This window comes from Thalassophryne amazonica, chromosome 10 (assembly GCF_902500255.1).
Source record: "Thalassophryne amazonica chromosome 10, fThaAma1.1, whole genome shotgun sequence".
In the NCBI taxonomy this organism is placed as follows: domain Eukaryota; kingdom Metazoa; phylum Chordata; class Actinopteri; order Batrachoidiformes; family Batrachoididae; genus Thalassophryne; species Thalassophryne amazonica.
This window is the reverse complement of record NC_047112.1, coordinates 67,174,321-67,193,952: the sequence shown is the minus strand read 5'-3', so window position 1 is coordinate 67,193,952 and position 19,632 is coordinate 67,174,321. Positions and strand designations below refer to the sequence as shown.

The 19,632-nt window shown below is 46.1% G+C and overlaps 1 protein-coding gene across 5 annotated transcripts in view; it reads right to left on the bottom strand.

Moving 5' to 3' along the window:
- eps15l1a (epidermal growth factor receptor pathway substrate 15-like 1a) overlaps positions 1–19,632 on the bottom strand; it is a 260,935-nt gene that overhangs the window by 36,536 nt on the left and 204,767 nt on the right. For 3 of the 5 annotated variants that reach the window (XM_034180179.1, XM_034180181.1, XM_034180182.1), the window contains exons 20-22: positions 8,022–8,085; positions 6,409–6,554; positions 1,941–2,034 (exon numbers count right to left, since the gene is read on the bottom strand). In XM_034180179.1, coding sequence (XP_034036070.1) covers positions 1,941–2,034; positions 6,409–6,554; positions 8,022–8,085 — 304 coding nt within the window. The remainder of the gene's footprint in view (positions 1–1,940; positions 2,035–6,408; positions 6,555–8,021; positions 8,086–19,632) is intronic. The other 2 variants (XM_034180180.1, XM_034180183.1) reach the window with 1 other exon arrangement.

The window sequence follows — 19,632 nt, the reverse complement described above, 5'->3', positions numbered from 1 at the left end:
ACAGGTGCTGGCTTCATCCTTAAATAGGGGACACCTGATTCACACCTGTTTGTTCCACAAAACTGACAAACTCACTGACTGAATGCCACACTACTATTATTGTGAACACCCCCTTTTCTACTTTTTTTACTAATAGCCCAATTTCATAGCCTTAAGAGTGTGCATATCACGAATGCTTGATCTTGTTGGATTTGTGAGAATCTACTGAATCTACTGGTACCTTGTTTCCAATGTAACAATAAGAAATATACTCAAAACCTGGATTAATCTTTTTAGTCACATAGCACTACTATTATTTTGAACACTACTGTATATATATATATATGAGTGTGTGTGTGTTTTTTCAGTTTAAGTAATTTATGGATTTCAGTTTAAGGCTCAATTACTGCAGGAAATCTTGATCGCAAGCCCGATCTCTACAAAACCTCCCCCGCATGACATGAGGTGAAATGAGGGTGGTGCGTGACATTTGTGGAAGATTTTTTTTGACAGCCAAAAACATGCTCCACGAAAATTACGAATATCACACACCAACACGCACTATTAAGAAACCTATTCAGATGCATTAAGTCACGTTAAGAATGTCAGGAATGTGCCAAGAATGACGCAAATATACATTCGTAACGCGTCTAGCCTATGTGTAAACGCACCATTAACACTGTCACCTGTGTTCTTGCTCTGGGGGTTGGTAAGGTTAGACTTTACTTGTGTGAAGTGCCGTGATGTGTTGTGATTTGGCGCTGTATAAACGAAATGAATTTAATTAAATTGAAAATTCAATTTGACCAGCTAACGATTAGCCTAGGCTTGTGTCTAATACGTCACACTGACAAAGTGAGGAACCTTGGGGTAATTTATAATCCTATGTTGTCCTTTGACCTCCACATTAGAGATATTACGATTATGGCTGATGGTGAGACCCTGCTTCATGCATTTGTCTCTTCTAGATTGGACTACTGCAATGTTCTATTTTCTGGTTTACCGCAGTTCAGCATTAGGGGTCTCCAATTGGTTCAAATGCTGCTGCCAGACTTTTAACAAGAAGCAGAAGGTTTGACCACATTACACCCATTTTGGCATCTCTTCACTGGGTTCCTGTCCCTGTGATATTGGATTTTAAGGTTCTGCTACTAGCCTATAAAACTGTTCATGGACTGGCACCTCTCTACTTAGCTGACCTAATTAAACCCTACGTACCAGCCCGGGCTCTGCGTTCTCAGGGCGCAGGACTACTTAGTGTCCCTAGGGTGAATAAAAAGTCTGCAGGTCACAGAGCTTTCTCTTATTGTGCCCCTGTTTTGTGGAATGATATGATTGAAGCTGATGCAGCACGCTGCAGTCTGCTTTTAGACTGTACTCTACCAGGAGGATGGGCCCACTGATGGACGCTGGCCCTGCATCCCAGGGTGCTGGATAACCCCCCTGCCTGCAGTGCAATTACTTGCATGTCATCTCAATAATGGACTTTGTTTCTGATGTTACTCTGTTTTCTGCTTCGTGTTTCTTCAGCTTTGTAAAAACTTTGTAAACACCTTGTAACTGTTAGAATGGCCAAAGCAGAGGGTCATCCCTTTGAGTCTGGTCTGCTTGAGGTTTCTTCCTCAAATCATCAGACGGAGTTTCTTCTTACCACTGTCGCCTGTGTTCTTGCTCTGGGGGTTTGTAAGGTTACATCTTACTTGTGTGAAGCGTGTTAAGGCAGCTTCATTGTGATTTGGCGCTATATAAATGAAATAAATTGAATTGAAATTGTTTTGTGTCTGTGCGTGATTTATTCAAGAGGCTCACTGTCACATCATCTGATTCTTTGATTGATGTAAAGAGAACACAGCAATATGCCTGAATAGTGAAAATGACCCCTTAGTCTCAATGAAGTCAGCTCATGTTTACCTACGTAAGATGGTTTCTTTTGGTTCCACATGCTGCAGTTTGGTACTCACCACTGGGAGGTTTGGGTCTTGGTGGAAGAGTTTTCTTTGGTGGTAGTGCTGGTGTGTCATTTTTTTTGCTGAAAGGATCGTCCACCAACACGGACTGGAAGACAGTGAGAAAAGAAACGCTGTGGTTATGTTAGCACTGACTGGTAATGCCACCGTTATCAGGCCACACCGGAATGTGTACAGTTCTAGCCACGGGGAAGCTTCTGTGAACATCAAAGAAACAAAAAAATTGGCAAAGTTATATATGCGTTGATGTATGAGTCATTGGACGTGCCGTAACATTACATTTATCCATAGCAACAAATATAGAGACAAAAAGTAAATACGATGGTGCTGTTCTGCTCCCAGTGCAGTCTTGAGTAGGTGCAGTAGGATGCTTCCTCTTCAAGTTCTCAAGCATAGTGGTAACACTGCTGTGATACGCCATTTGTAACCTGCAGAATTCACAGAACACCATGTTGTTGGTCTCTGCTTAAAATGTGCCAAGGTTTTTTTTCTCTGCGCCAGAGTCTGTGCTGACTACACACAGTCCACATGCATTACGTAAACCAAGGTATTTATGTAATTGATTACACTGACGCGTCACTCCAGCCACAGATTTGTAACTTTGATTACTGTGAGAAGAATGCAATACACACACACTAGTCTTAATAACCATGCAAATAAAAAAACCCGAAACTAAACAAAGTTACCAGTTCTTAGTATCAAGGAAACAAATAAATAACAATGCAAGTATCAAAACATACATTAAAATACTTGGATTTGGTTCACTTACTTGCCATGGCAAGTACATTTGCCTGGCTTGACAACTGAGTTCTGGGTCTCCTCTCTCAGACTGTTGGATGCTGCAACCAGGGTACCCACTGATTCCATAAAGATCACAGCATCCTCTGCAAAGTCAGCATCAATGAACCCCGACTTAATGCCAAATGCCTTCAGCTCACTGTACGCTAACGCCAACCCTACCAAATACCCAGTCCAACTAAGCACTGAACAGACCTGGAGACAGAACACATCTCTGAAGATCCCCAGGGGTCAGTGGGAAGCAGTCAGAGAACTCGTCCCCACTTTACACAGCACCTCAGGTATAGGCTATAACTGCAACCTGCAGCAACTTGTTGAAGCCCACAAATTCTCAGGATGTCCCACAAATAGCCTGATCAACCAAACCAAAGGTGAAAACCAACAAAAGCTGCAAAGAATTCTTGATGAGATTCACAATACTGTTGATTATGTGGTTCATAGCACTGCTGAGTTGAGTACTCGTGGAGCTAGAAAATAGTCCATGGTTGAATTCTTTGCTGTGAAACTAGTCGAGTCTGGTCACTGAGCAGTAAGCAGCCGTTGAAAATTACCCTTGTACTGTCACAATGCATCAACCTCTTAGTATTTTAGTTCCTGAATTCCCAATTTTGTTTGCTTGATTATTTTGGTAATGTCCTGTTATCTCCATGGTGCTCCCGCTGGTGATATGACTCCTAGAATATTGGCTTTGAAAACCTCAATGGCTGTTGATTAAAAATTCTTATTTTTGCATTCAAACTATCAAGTAGCTTTTTGTGTCTGCCTGCATTTTGGATTCAATCTTAAATCTTCAGTCACCAGGACAGGATCCAGCAGTCCACACCTACTGCTTGAGAAGAAGGTAACAGCACTCCAGAAGCATCTGGCACCACAAATAGATGGCCTGCTAACAACAGCTGTGCTCCCAGACTGGCAAACACAGGGGAGAGCAACTCAACTCTCTCAACATGGACGCGCCTCTCAGGCATCATTGTAGCCAAGTTGAATAGGCACAAGTCAACATATGAGCAGAGCCCAGAAGGGCATTGGAAACATCAGAGGGTAAAAGCACCAGCTACCAGTTAATACAGCAGTATAATACGACTGTAGACCAACCTGCATGGCTTGTATTGGCAACAAGAAAGCCTCCAGATGGGTACTGGAGTGCTTGGCACTATACAACCTGAACCATGACAGTTTTCTTTGTTTCGGAAAATTGAGGATATTAGGTTGAGCATATCTCAGCAGGCCTTGGTCCAACCACCGCATACTGCTACACATGCTTTCCTCGGGCGTGTCCTCAGGTGGTTCGTGACGTCTACAAAAAGCACAACCTGCTTATTTGATCCCATACCAACAAAACTGTTTAAGGACCTGTGGCCCATTCTTGGGCCAACTGTACTGGAAATTATAAATCTCTCATTAACTTCTGGATCTGTTCCTAAATGTTTCAAGTCTGCAGTCTGACTGATCAAATCTATCATTTTGTTCTAAAATCTTGGAAAAAGTGGTTTCGCGACAGCTTGTGGACTACCTCACTGAGAATAATCTTTTTGAGCCATTGCAGTCTGCTTTTAGAAAATATCACTCCACAGAGACAGCACTTACTAAAGTTGTGAATGACCTTTTGCAAGCAATGGACTCGGCTACCACTACAGTCTTGGTGCTGTTGGATCTTAGTGCTGCATTTGATACTGTGGATCATCATATTTTACTCGACAAGCTGGAGAATCATTTTGGGATTACGGGAACTGCCCTTGCATGGTTGATGTCATACCTGTCCAGTCGTTCTTACTGTGTGTTGTGTAATGGCACTTCTTCTGATCTTAGGGATATGAGGTTTGGGGTTCCGCAGGGATCCGTTTTAGGCCCCCTACTTTTTTCCTTTATGTAACACCCCATGGGAATATACTGTGGCGTTTTGGGATTGCCTTTCATTGCTATGCTGATGACACCCAACTGTACATGCCGATAACTGCTGGTAATCTCATTCACATAAAATCTTTGGAAGATTGCCTTGCATCAGTGAGAAGTTGGATGTTTAGTAACTTCCTACTTTTAAATTCTGATAAGACTGAAGTGATGGTTCTTGGTCCAGCAAGGTATCGGCATCAATTTGATCACCTAGCACTTAGCTTAGGTTCGTGTGTTATACATCACACGGATAAAGTGAGGAATCTCTGGGTAATTTTTGATCCTATGTTGTCTTTTGACCTCCACATTAGAGACATTACAAGGACTGCTTTCTTCCATTTGCAAAATATAGCAAAGATTCATCCCATCCTGTCTATGGCTGATGCTGAGACTTTGATTCATGCATTTGTCTCATCTAGATTGGACTATTGTGATGCTCTATTTTCTGGTTTACCGCAGTCCAGGATTAGGGGTCTTCAACTGGTTCAAAATGCTGCTGCCAGACCTTTGACACAAAGCAGAAAATTCAACCACATTACGCCCGTTTTGGCATCCCTGTACTGGCTTCCAGTCGCTGCAAGATCGGATTTTAAAGTACTGTTATTAGTTTATAAGTCTGTTCATGGACTTGCACCTCCCTATCTGGCTGACATGGTAAGCCCCGATGTACCGGCTTGGGCCCTGCGTTCTCAGGGTGCAGGACTTTTATGTGTTCCCAGGGTGAATAAAAAGTCTGCCGGTCACAGAGCTTTCTCCTACCGTGCCCCAGCTCTATGGAACGATCTCCCGGCACACATACTGCAGTCGGATACTGTGGAGACTTTTAAATCACGTTTAAAGACTCATTTGTTTTCCTTGTTTTATCATTAGTGATGATGCATTTTTATTCTTGTATTCTTTCATGGTTTTGTCTTTTTATTGTGTTTTTAAATTTTTTATTATTTTTTTCCCTGTTTTTATTATGTTGTGTGAAGCACCTTGAGATGATCTCATCCTGAATTGGCGCTATATAAATGAATAAATTTGAATTTATTTTGAATTTCGATTGATTCCTTGGTCTTTCCTGTTTTGGTTGATTCCTTGGTCTTTCCTGTTTTGGCTGATTGTTTGCGCACACATTGACTATAAATCTCAGCATTCAAACTTTAAACCACAGGGTCGAGTCGGGTGATATGTTACGTTTTCTTCTAGTCCAGGGGTATTCAACTGGTGTCAGAAAGGGCCGAGAGGGTGCATGTTTTCTGTGCAACCACCAACTTCAGCAGGTGATGTCACTGATTAACTGATTCGATCTGCTCAAAGTGATGCTAATCACCCTCTCGGCCCTTTCTGGCACGAGTTGAATACCCCTGGACTAGTCGATTGTTGGATTTCAGTGCCCTGCCCCACAGAAAACCCAGCTCATGTGTCAAACACCAGAAGGGACTCAGCAGACATTCAAAAACATACTCCTGAATGTCTGTAACTCTGGTCCTAAACCGGATCCCTACAGGCTAAGGAGGGGTAAGTCTGGAGTGTAAGGAATCAACACCAACTAACTGATGAAGAGAATTTCAAGTGGAGATGAACTGGTGGCTGGAAGCATGTGCTGATGTGATGGGTAGGAATGGAAATCTAAGCAGAAAGGAGTTTCAGGTAACCCCATTACACTGTTCACTCAAAGAGGTTTGTTGTCTTTGGTTGCTCAGGTGACCCAGGGTGAGGAATGAAGCTCAGGGGCTTTGGGTTTGAGTCCGCTGTGGTCAACCAGAGGATGTTTGGGTTGCAGTACCTTCTGGTAATCTGGCAGCCAGCTGGTCCTGCTCTCAAAGGGATCTCTGGACTTCAACATGTGGCTGAAGTCTGCGAATCCACTCGTGCTGTTACTGCTGCTGCTGAAGGAACTGCTGCCAAACGGGTCCAAAATACCAAACACGTCTGGGAAAGAAAAATGGTTTAAATGACCATTTCTCAACATACAACCACCTCGATGAAAAATATCCTCTTTTTGTCTGAACTATCTTGGCCATATGTGTTGATGTACGTCCACAGTCAGCAGTCAGGCTACGGTTCGGGTGGTTACACTGCGCCGAACGGGTTTTCACCACTTTTACATATAATCACAGTGGAACAAAGATCAAAGCTTTTGCATCCATAACCACATCACCACAGAGCTTTCTGTAAGGTGTGGCCACAATAAATAAAAAAAAAAATACATGTCAAGACCATTTTGTAGACTCGTCCATAGACTGTATCATGGAACTTTTGTGTAAATGCTTGTGAAGATGTTGTGGAGAAACAGGACATAATAACTGTCGATTCAAATGCAAATTCTGTCAAAAGTTTTGTTTTTTGTTTCTTTTATTTCAGTACTGTCTGTAGTTGACATATACCATAAACTATCTCTAACTAGCTTAGTTTACTACTTTTGAATTTATGAAAATGTTGAGAAAATGTGACAATGGAACCTGACAGCAAGTTACAAAGAATAATTTGAAAAAAAAAAAGTACTTTTTGTTTTTGGACATTTTGGTTGCAAAGATAAACGCCAAAAATACAAATGTGCTTATGACAGTGCCCCCTTGAGGGGCACTGTCATAAGCACATTCCTAAGCCTTTATGCACTGTTCTGAGGGCCTCTCAAGTTTGGTAAACGTCAGCCATTTCCCAAATGCCCTCCGTTGAAATCTGACTGGCTATTTGGCAGCCATTCTGATGAGTCAGCCAATCAACAATTTGTGGAATGTTGACTAATGGGACCAAGAATAAGCCCAAAAAATTTCAGATTTTTACCTCAAACAGCTCTTGAAAAACTGACATGTCAGTTGTAGTGCCCCCCTCTGGATGAAATTTCACAAAACTGTACTTGAAACCCAAGAAGGCTGCACTGATTTTTTTGAGTGTGAAGATTTAAGTTTGGTGATAAAGGTTGCAAAATACTGGACATAAAAGATAATTTTGTATTTTTAAACACACACACGCACACACATACTCTCTGATATCATGTAAGGCACGCCACTGAACAGCGGAGCAGCCAGCCTGATTAGTCTGCCCCTGATCCCATCATCAGGTCTCAGAAGTGAGGCAGAGTTGGTCCTGATGAGAACTTGGCTGGGAACCGGCTTGGGAACACCAGAGGATGTGTGGGTTTATCCCTGTTGAGCTGGAAGGCCAACTGAGGTAAAACATATGCAAAGCCCCAATCCATATCTGGACTGGTTCTACGGCAGTAACCCTGGACAACTCGGGGCAGTTGAAAGAGAAACAACAACAACAAAGATAGAATATAGTCCAAAATATCCACCAGCTAAATGTATGTGTCTAATAAGACACGGAGCAAGAAGACAGTTAACAGTCCCTGTGAACCTGCTGTTGCCTGTTCGTGTGGAGAAGCTGTGGTCATACCTGATCCTTTAGATTTTGGGGTGGCTGATGAGAATGGGTCATTGGTGCTGAAGTGACTGGCCTGCTGAAAGAAAGAAGATACAGAGTGTTACTTGGAAAGTCATGTGTTGACCAGTGTGCTAAAACAACAAGACGGGTCTCATTACAGCGATTCAGGAAAAACTTGGGGGTGTCCTCAGTCAGGAGAAAGGTCTCCTTGGCCAGGAGAACACTAACCAGGGGTATGTCTTCCAGCAGGTAAAACGTGAGCCTGTACTCAGCCAGGTAAAACACGGGCATGTCCCCAGACAGCTGAAATACGGGCATGTCCTCAAGCAGGTGAAATGCGGGCGTGTCCTCGGGCAGGTGAAACACAGGCCTGTCCTCAGCCAGGTAAAACATGGGCGTGTCCATGGCTAGGTGAAACGTGAGCGTGTCCTCAGGCGGGTAAAACGTGAGTGTGTCCTCAGGCGGGTAAAACGTGAGTGTGTCCTCAGGTGGGTGAAACATGAGCATGTCCTCGGCCAGTTAAAACACAGGTGTGCCCTCAGTCAGGAGAAAGAGGAACGTGTCCTCAGGCACGTGAAATGTGAACATGTCCTCAGGATGGTAAAACACAGCGTGTCCTCAGGCAGGTGAAACGCGACGTGTCCTCGGGCAGGTAAAGCACGTTTTCCTCGGGGTGTGCCCTCGGCCAGGTGAAAGAGGAATGTGTCCTCAGGCAGGTAAAACAAATGCTTTCCTCGGGCAGGTGAAACGCAAGCATGTCCTCGGGCAGGTGAAACGCAAGCATGTCCTCGGGCAGGCAAAATGCAAGCATGTCCTTGGGCAGGGGAAACACGAGCGTGTCCTCAGGCAGGCGAAACACAAGCGTGTCCTTGGGCATGTAAAACACGGGCGTGTCCTCAGGCAGGTGAAATGAGAGCATGTCCTCAGCCAGGTGAAACACAGGTATGCCCTTGGCCAGGAGAAAGAGGAACGTGTCTTCAGTCAGGTGAAACGCGAGCATGTCCTCGGGCAGGTAAAACACAGGAGTGTCCTCAGGCAGGTGAAATGTGAGTGTGTCCTCAGCCAGGTGAAACACAGGTATGCCCTCGGCCAGGAGAAAGAGGAACGTGTCCTCGGTCAGGTGAAACGCGAGCATGTCCTCGGGCAGGTAAAACACGGGAGTGTCATCAGGCAGGTGAAATGTGAGTGTGTCCTCAGCCAGGTTGACAGGGTTTTCTATATATTAGCAATATGATGATCAAATATTAATGTCTTTACTTTGATGTACTGTCTTTGATGTACTCTGTGATTCTGTTCCCTATTTTCATATTTACAGATATGCATGTGTGAGAGTTCATGTACCATTACTCTTTTAATTAATCACTTATTGTTAAATCAATCATATACACTGAACTGTTCAAATAATCATTACAACTGCTTACATGGGAAAGTGAACAGATGATCTTTGGCTTAGTGAATGTGCAGACTGTTTTGCTAAAGCTATGTTTTTGCTAAGCATAGATGTGCCTCTTTAATTAAAGGGTCAGCCTTGAGGGAAGAGCGGTGTGACCGGCACACTGGTTCAGGGCTGAACGTTGTTATGGTAAGGCTAGGAGACTGAAGGCTCAAAGCCATAACAGTTTTCATATCGATGTGAGACCAGACTCTGTGCCTTTTTCTTGTTTTGTGATACTGTCTCCCCTATATGCTTGTATGTAACTTTATTTCAATAAATATGAGGCAGGTGGGCGGGGCCCTTCAGAGCTGATGAGACGGTCGGTGGCAAGGGGTCATGCTCGTTTGCTCTCTCCTGATCAGGAAAAGAAATTCCGTTTCTCCTGTGTGATTATTTTCTGTGTTAACTGAGTTGTTCTTTTCAGGTCCAACTCTGAACAACTCTGACACAGGTGAAACACAGGTATGCCCTCGGCCAGGAGACAAAGGAACGCGTCCTCGGTCAGGGGAAACACGAGCATGTCCCTGAGCAGGTAAAACACAGGCGTGTCCTCGGCCAGGAGAAAGAGAAATGTGTCCTTGGGCAGGTGAAACACAAGAGTGTCCTTGGGCAGGTGAAACACAGGTATACCTTTGGCCAGGAGAAAGAGGAATGTGTCCTCGGTCAGGTGAAACACGAGCATGTCCCTGAGCAGGTAAAACACAGGCGTGCCCTTGGCCAGGAGAAAGAGGAATATGTCCTCGGGCAGGTGAAACGCAAGCGTGTCCTTGGGCAGGTAAAACTGAGGCTTTTCTCGGGCAGGTGAAACGCAAGCGTGTCCTCGGGCAGGTGAAATACGAGCACATCCTTGGATGCCCTCAACCAGGAGAAAGAGGAATGTGTTCTCAGGCAGGTGAAATATGAACGTCTCCTAGGGCAGGTACAACACGGGCGTTCCTTGGGCAGGTGAAACACGAGTGTGTCCTCAGCCAGGTAAAACATGGGCATGTCCCTGGACAGGTGAACCGTGAGCTTGTCCTGAGCCAGACAAAACATGGGCATGTCCTCAGGCAGGTAAAACACAGGCATGCCCTCGGGCAGCTCTTAATATCCACAACAAAGTAAAGTGTTAGGAGAATGACTGCGCAGTTCCCAAAAATATAACTTAATAAACTCCCAAAACAGAATAACCCTTCTTCTTCTTTGGAGATTATTGGCGGCTTGCAAACCAACATGGCACATTACTGTCACCAACTGTTTGGGTGTGGAACTGAATGGAACTGAATGAATTGATTCTGACGTATGTTACCAAAAATAACCCAGAAACATTCAACCCGTGAGTACAAACCCAGATTTCCGGGTCTTTCACATATGCTGAAAGACCTTGTGTTCTGATTAAAAAAAAGCATTTTCCACCGTGACAATTCATTAATAATTCAAGAAACAACATTTAACATACACCAACAGTTAAAAAGGCTTTGCCTGAAAGAAAACATGCCAACAGATTAGACTGTAATATCCAATTTGTCTTATAAGTAATTATACCGAGAGGAAAAACACTGTAACTTTTCTACTTGGAAAAAAGATTATTTGTACACTGAACTATGTCTGTGTTCTTCCCACCCTGGCCTCCAGGGAAAGCTCTGGTCCTGCTCCAATATTGGTCAATTTTATGACTTTAATCCAGGAGGGAGACAATTCTGTGTTTTCCGGTCTGTTATCTTGTACAAGGAAACCATTCTGGCCTGGAATATCTCTTGTTTTGATGTGTTCATGTGAACTGTCCCATCATTCACTCTGAACTAAGTTTAAACTCATTCTACCTTTAGGAGAATGTTTGAAGTAGAACCAGACTGTATAGTGAGAGGTGGGGTTCAAACAAGATTCCACAGGAATTCGACTGTGAAGCTGTAACCTCAGGTCAAATGATACCACAGTCCTTTCAGCCCAAGATTTCCGGCCTTTGGAAGGTTTGGAAAGACAATTCTCTGGAAAAGGAGGACATTAACAAAACTTTTATTTTGTGAAAATTTGTTTGAAGTCAGCTTCGTTACAGAATGCAATACCATCCCTGCTGCGCCCATTCTTTGGCCCATTTCACACTCCACTGTCCCCTCACTTGTGAACAAGACCCCGAGGTACTTGAAATCCTTCACTTGGGGCAAGACCTCATTCCCTACCTGCACTAGGCAATACATCAGTTTCCTGCTGAGAACCATGGCCTCAGATTTAGAAGAAAAGTACTGGTATCGGCAGATATCCAAATTCAGGTATTGGGATTGAATCGGAAGTGAAAAATTGTGGATCGGTGCATCCCTACCGGAAACGAATCCGACTTAGTGCTGAGAACCCGAACACAGCTCTCACTTTCTGAGTACAGAGATTGGGTGGCCCTGAGAAGGGACCCCCCCCTTCACTCCATATTCCCACAGCACTTCCCACAGCATCTCCTGGGAGACCGGATCATATGCCTTCTCCAAGTCCACACAACACATGTACACTGGATGGGCATACTCCCAGGCCCCCTCTAGGATCCTTGTGAGAGTGAAGAGCTGGTTGGTTGTTCCATGGCCAGGACACAACCCATATTGCTCCTCCACAAGCAGGACGACAGCAGGTGGCTTAGTGGTTAGCACTGTTGCCTCACAGCAAGAAGGCCATGGGTTCGATTCCCATCTGTGGCCTTTCTGTATGGAGTTTACATGTTCTCCCCGTATTTGCGTGGGTTTACTCCGGGTGCTCCGGTTTCCTCCAACATTTAAAGACAAAGACATCTCGATTTCAATGGGACTAAACTGGTTAAATTAAATGAAATGAAATACAATCTATTTTTATTTCATTTAATTTACAATCTCTCCCCCTCTAGCTGCCACCTTATCGTGGCGGGGGAGTTTGCGTAGAGATACCGACTAGAGATAGTCGGGCTCACCTCCACACTCAGCTTGGGCTCTGGTACCCAACTCCTGGAGAGGGGCTGGACGCTCTACTTTTCTGGCGTTGCCCACGGGGAGATGCGGAGAGCTGGGATCGCATTGCTTATTGCTCCCCAGCTCATGTGTTCGAGTTCACTCCGGTGAACCTACGCCTTCCGGTTGGGGACAGGTCTCTCACTCTTGTCTCAGCCTACAGGCTGAGCGGCAGTGCAGAGTACCCGACATTCTTGGAGTCCCTGGGAGGGGTACTAGATAGCGCTCCGACTGGGGACTCCATTGCTCTCCTGGGGGATTTCAACGCCCACGTGGGCGGCGACAGTGAGACCTGGAGGAGGTGATCAGGAATCACGGCCTCCCCTATCTGAACCTGAGTGGTGTTCAGTTGTTGGACTTCTGTGCTAGTCACAGTTTGTCCATCACAAACACCATGTTCAAGCACAAGGGTGTACATAAGTGCACGTGGCACCAGGACACCCTGAGCCGGAGTACGATGATCGACTTTGTAGTCGTATCATCTGACCTTCGGCCACGTGTCTCGGATACTCCAATGAAGAGAGGGGCTGACGAATGATCACCACCTGGTGGTGAGTTGGATTTGCTGGGAGGGGAGGAAGCCGGTCAGACCTGGCAGGCTCAAACGTTTCGTGAGGCTCTGCTGGGAACGACTGGCAGAACCCTCTGTCAGTGAGGTCTTCAACTCCCACCTCCGGGAGAGCTTCTCCCAGATCCCATGGGAGGTTGGAGACATGAAGTCCGAGTGGACCATGTTCTCCACCTCCATTATCAATGCGGCTGCTCGTAGTTGTGGTCACAAAGTCTCTGGTGTCTGTCGCGGTGGCAATCCCCGAACCCGGTTGTGGACACCGGAAGTAAGGGATGCCATCAAGCTGAAGAAGGAGTCCTACTTGTCTTTGTTGGTAGGTGGGACCCCGGAGGCAGCTGACAGGTACTGGCAGGCCAAGCGTCCCACAGCCCGTGCGGTCGCAGAGGCAAAACCTCGGGTCTGGGAGGAGTTCGGGGAGGCCATGGAGGAGGACTATCGGTTGGCCTCGAAGAAATTCTGGCAAACCGTCCGACGCCTCAGGAGGTGGAAGCAGCTCTCCACCAGCACTGTCTACGGTACGGGTGGGGAGCTGTTGACCCTGACTGGGGATGTTGTCGGGCGGTGGAAGGAATACTTAGAGGATTTCCTCAATCCCATCGTCACTCACAGGCGGACTCATCCAGTACCCAGGCCAAAGTCACCGAGGTGGTTAGAAAGCTCCTCGATGGCAAGGCTCTGAGGTGGATGAAATCCGTCCTGAGTACCTTAAGTCTCTAGATGTTGTGGGACTGTCTTGGCTGACACGCCTCTGCAACATCGCGTGGCGGTCGGGGACAGTGCCTCTGGATTGGCAGACTAGGGTGGTGGTCCCTCTGTTTAAAAAGGGGGACCGGAGGGTGTGTTCCAACTATAGGGGGATCACACTCCTCAGCCTCCCCGGTAAGGTCTATTCCAGAGTACTGGAGAGGAGAATTCGACCGATAGTCGAACCTCGGATTCAGGAGGAGCAGTGTGGTTTTCGTCCTGGTCGCGGCACACTGGACCAGCTCTACGCGCTCCATCGGGTGCTCGAGGGTTCATGGGAGTTCGCCCAACCAATCCACATGTGCTTTGTGGATCTGGAGAAGGCGTTCGACTGTGTCCCTCGGGGCACCCTGTGGGGGTGCTCTGGGAGTACGGGGTCCGGGGTCCTTTGCTAAGGGCTATCCTGTCCCTGTACGACCGCAGCAGGAGCTTGATTCACATTGCCGGTAGTAAGTCAAACCTGTTTCCAGTGTACGCTGGCCTCCGCCAGGGCTGCCCTTTGTCACCGGTTCTGTTCATTATCTTTATGGACAGAATTTCTAGGCACAGCCAGGGTGTAGAGGGGGTCTGGTTTGGGAACCACAGAATCTCGTCTCTGCTGTTTGCGGACGATGTGGTTCTGTTGGCTTCGTCAAATCAGGACTTTCAGCGTGCAGTGGGGCGGTTTGCAGCCGAGTGTGAAGCGTCCGGGATGAAAATCAGCACCTCCAAATCCGAGGCCATGGTTCTCGACCGGAAAAAGGTGCTTTGCCCTCTTCAGGTCGGTGGAGTGTCCTTGCCTCAAGTGGAGGAGTTTAAGTATCTGGGGGTCTTGTTCACGAGTGAGGGATGGATGGAGTGTGAGATCGATAGACGGATCGGTCCAGCATCTGCAGTGATGCGGTCGCTGTATCGGACTGTCGTGGTGAAGAGAGTGCTGAGTAGGGGAGCAAAGCTCTTGATTTACCAATTGATCTACGTTCCAATCCTCACCTATGGTCATGAGATTTGGCTCATGACCAAAAGAACGAGATCGCGAGTACAAGCGGCTGAGATGTGTTTCCTCCGCAGGGTGGCTGGGCGTTCCCTTAGAGAGAGGGTGAGGAGCTCGGTCACTCGGGAGGAGCTCGGAGTCGAGCCGCTGTTCCTCCATGTCCATAGGAGCCAGTTGAGGTGGCTTGGGCATCTTTTCTGGATGCCCCCTGGACGCCTCGCTGGAGAGGTGTTCTGGGCACATCCCATCGGGAGGAGGCCCCGGGGAAGACCCAGGACATGCTGGAGGGACTACGTCTCTCGGCTGGCTTGGGAACGCCTTGGGGTTCCCCCGGAGGAGCTGGGGGACGTGTGTGTGGATCGCGAGGTCTGGGCGGCTTTGCTTGAGCTGCTGCCCCCGCGACCCGACTCCGGATAAAGTGGAAGAAAATGGATGGATGGATGGATGGAAATACAATCTGTGGTTCAACTACCAGCTGAACCCTCCTTTCCAGCACCCTGGAGTAGACTTTACCAGGAAGGTTGAGTGGTGTGATGCTCCTGTAGTTGGTGCCCTTTTTTAAGTATGGGGGCCACCACCCCAGTTTACCACTCCTTATATCCCCGTCACACATAGCCGGAATCATGCAGAATGGCGTCGGAATGAGGAATCGGCGCACATCCAAAAAGTGTTGGATTTCAGTTACAAACCGTTCTGACAGTCATCTGCAGAAGTCCACACAGTTGGTAAAAATCAACCGGCAGCCCTGAGAGTGACGCACATGTTCAAAACCCTCCAGGCGCCATCAAGATGGGACACCTATCCAACGGCGGTCTGAGTGCTATCTGAGCACAATTTACATATTCTAAATAAAGCATAAACAGGATCTGAAACGACGCCATCTGAGTATAATTTACATATGCTGAAGGCGGCAAAAACGTTCTGAAATGATTTGAGCACATCTGAAGGAACCTCGAGATGGATTGGGCATGGCAAAGCCTGTGGTATGACCTACACATGCCACTTATCCACTTATATGTCTACCTCCACTGCTCCCCCCACCCCCCGAGCGCAAAGGAACCGTTGTATGTGTATATGTATGTGGCACGTAGCTATCCATGCGCAGGGGATGTGAACACAGTGCGAACAAACCGAAAGCACCGTGTCCACTGCAGGTCAATGTGTCGCACAGTGCACGGCGTGCAGATCTGGACAGGCTGTTATATCCATAACAGTCCTTACAGTACAGATAACAATCCTCCCCATGGGCGACATCAATAATGTGAAATATTGTGCCCATCCCCATGGGCGACATCAATAATGTGAAATATTGTGCCCATCAGATCTGCAACACCACGGCGGCTGGCGGAGAGGTGCGCACGCTGTTACACATCACGTCAGAGGCCCAGAGCTGAACAGTTCACACCGCTGTAATACACAAATTATTGCTTGATCACATTTAGTTCTGTCAAACATACGACGTGGAACTGTTTCGCCATGACAACATATGAAACATGAATCTCAGTGACGACACTGTAAAAAAATCCCATGTGATAATCCAACCAGAGTTGCGTTGTGGGGGAAAAAAGAAATTAAAGTTTGCTTGAAAGGCTGCATCTGACGAACAGTGGGAAAGCTCACTGCAAACGTTTAAGCAAAGGTGTCCTTTGACTCTCAGCAAAGGTTCGCTGCGTGTGTGAAGTTTAGCTGGCAGTTAAACTGTCCAGTGACAGCTAAGCACATGCGTGTGCGTGCGCATATGTAGCAGCTTATTATGAAAACACACACACACACACACACATGCACACATACACTGAGGAGTCATTTCCTCAAGTTAGCACTTCTACGCACACACATGCATGTGAGGTCAGTGAGCTTGGGAAAAGAAGACGAGCAAAGGAGTGATTGACTGGGAGTGGGTGACCGCACGGCTGGACACATATGGCGTGAATCCAGTCGATACGTTGGTTGTTCTTTGATGTCCAGTACAAGTCCTGTGCAAAGGGTGGAACACAGCGCTCTGGTCCCGTGTTTGTCATCCAGACATTTGGAGATCGGGCAGTCTGCAGCACCATTTTTGGCCGTCTGACAGCAGTCTGTGTCGTCTACATACACTTTGGATGCAATCTGACAGGTGTGGACGAGGGAGTCTGTCTGCGTTCTGACACGAGTGACCACGCCTCTTTTCCTCCCGAGTACATCGGACTATGGCAGTATTTGCCATGTTGCCATGTTCTTTCTATGTGTGATGGCGGCTTTGGGCACTGTCCCAGACTTCCATTCAATGTTGAAGAGATGTCTCACTGTTGTTGTTTGTCTACTCAGCGACTTCCACCAGGGAAATTGATGATCTCGTCCAGTCAAGTTACTCAATTTAAGGCTCCAACCCACGACTAATTGCAAAAAAAATAAAAAAAAGTTTCATGTGGGATTCTCCTCTGATATACCCCAGGAATAACATTTTAAAAATAGAGAACAAAAGAAGGGATGGAAGGGCTCAAAATATGCTCCTATATGTTAATTAGGTATGAACATCAAAAGAACCAGTCAAACAAATGGAAAACTTGTATCTATCATCAAAACAGGGAAAGATATACTGTCCAAATTCACCTGTAGTGTTGTTAGAAATACTAGAAACTGAAATTGGGTGTCCTTTTGGATAATTAGCTAATTATGCTGCTCAATGATTCTGGATTCAGGAAACGTGGAAATCTTGCTGACCTGCCCAGATACTGAACATGATTGAATTATTGAAGCTGGGGAGAAGACAATTGTGTCCCTGTACAATGGAGGAACAAAATTGGATGACAGCAATTTAAAGAGAAGACTATCAGGTGTTCAAAGGAGATTCAGGCACAGGTTTTGCCGCCAACTTCAGGTACAGCAACGTACCACTCACTACATGTCTTCCATCAAATATGTGAATGGAACGGAGAAAGTTTGTTGGGATTTGCCCCTGTTAGTGCACTTTGAGTGTTTATTTGCAATGGTTTTGTGTGCTGTTCTCATGTCCTGTCTTAGGTTTCTGTTACACTGCCTCACTGGTTGAGTTCATCTCTAGTTTTGGTTATGTACTTCATTCTGGTTGTTCCTTAGTTCTCACTGTGATTTTGTTAAATTGCTTGTTTTCTGCAGTTACCTTAAGTGCACCTTTGCTTTTCAGTGTGATTTTGTGAATCATTTTATTTTCACACTGTCTGTAGTTACTTTATGTGCACCTTTGCTCCCGGTTTAGCTTTTCTGTATATTTTATGTTCTACTCACCTGCAGATTCTGTTTAGTTCTGATCACCTTTTATTAGTTTTCACATGACCTTTGACCCAGTACTCACCATCCTCCATTTTGTTCAGTCAACTCCTCCTGTGCACTTACTCCTCCTCCGTCCCCTGATTCAACACACCTGTTCTTTAAGGCGCTATCGAGCGATCAAGCACCGCAGTAACAGGTTTAAACTCTCTTTTGTTCCCAGGTCAGTGGCTTTGTTAAATAAGACAAGAAAGTAGGAATGTGGTTTTTTAATTGTTGAATTGTAATTATAATGTTATTTATTGGGTAGGTGCAATATACTGAAGTCACTTTATCTGAAAATGCACTTTACTTGGGATTGTGCAATATCATGACATGGTCATATTCTATTTGTTGGAATTGTGCAGCTCAGCTGACTGTTGTACTGTTGTCTGTGTGTTCGGATGTTAAATGTTGTGAATGTTGTGTATGTGTCAAACAACACTGTGAGCCCAAGACAAATTTCCCTGTGGGGACAATAAAGTTTAACCTAACCTAACCTAATCAGTTTGGTTATTTAAGCACTTCCTTGTTTGTCAGTCATTGCCGGTTCATTATATGTCTCCTGTGTGAGCTCCTTGCCCAGGTTCCTGTATATCCTTATGTGTAAGTACTGTTTCTGGTGTTTTCTCCAGTTTTTGACTTTTTGCCTTTCTGGCTCTGGTTTTTGAATTTTCACTTTGCAGCCTTTGTTGTATTTTTGCTGCACTGTATGTATGGAATATTTTGGGACTGTTAAACACCTTCTGCACCTTTTTGGAACTATGTCACAATAAATCTTCTGCGGTGGATCCTGGAGAGCTGCATGGTTCCACCTTCGTCTCTACCATAGACCCTGATGGTTCGTATACTCGCCCACCTGACGCAGTCTTCCATTCCAACTGGCGGCGTGGTCATCCTCCAGAAGGCATGGGAGACTTCGGTCAACTGCTGGCTTCTGCTGTCAGCCCTGGTTGGGCACACAATTGATTGAGGAGTATGGACTTGGTCTCCTGCTGGCCACCCGGGCACCCACCAGACCCAACTCAGACCTTCTGGCAGCTGCAGGGATGTCCACCAGATATGATCCAGGATTTTGGACGTCTGCCCGGTTGGCTTCACGCTTCACTGTCGGCGCAGGCTGGTCGCGAAATCAGTTCATTGTATGTCTCCTGTGTAAGCTCCTTGCCCAGGTTCCTGTATATCCTTATGTGTAAGTACTGTTTCTGGTGTTTTCTCCAGTTTTTGACTTTTTGCATTTCTGGCTCTGGTTTTTGATGTTTCACTTTGCAGCCTTTGTATTTTTGCTGCACTGTATGTATGGAATATTTTGGGACTGTTAAACACCTTTTGCACCTTTTTGGAACTATGTCACAATAAATCACCTTGGTTGCTGTAATCCTTTGTGTCCACGCTGCCTGCATTTTTTTGATTGCAATTGAACTCTGCAAACCTTAACAAAGTTTAACTGCCACTGAATGTGTGTGGAAGGAAAAGAATGACAAGTTCATTCCAGTATGAACAGACCTGCCTCAAGATGGTTCCCTGTTTTCCCCTCCTGAGGTGTCTCACTTCCCGCCAGAAGCACCTTGATGCTGACCAAAAGCCCTTCTCCATGGTTATGCCGAAATACTCCCACACCCGCTGCTTTGCCTCTCTCACACCAGCGGCCACTGCCCTTCGGGCCTGTCGGTGCCATGCAACTGCCTCTG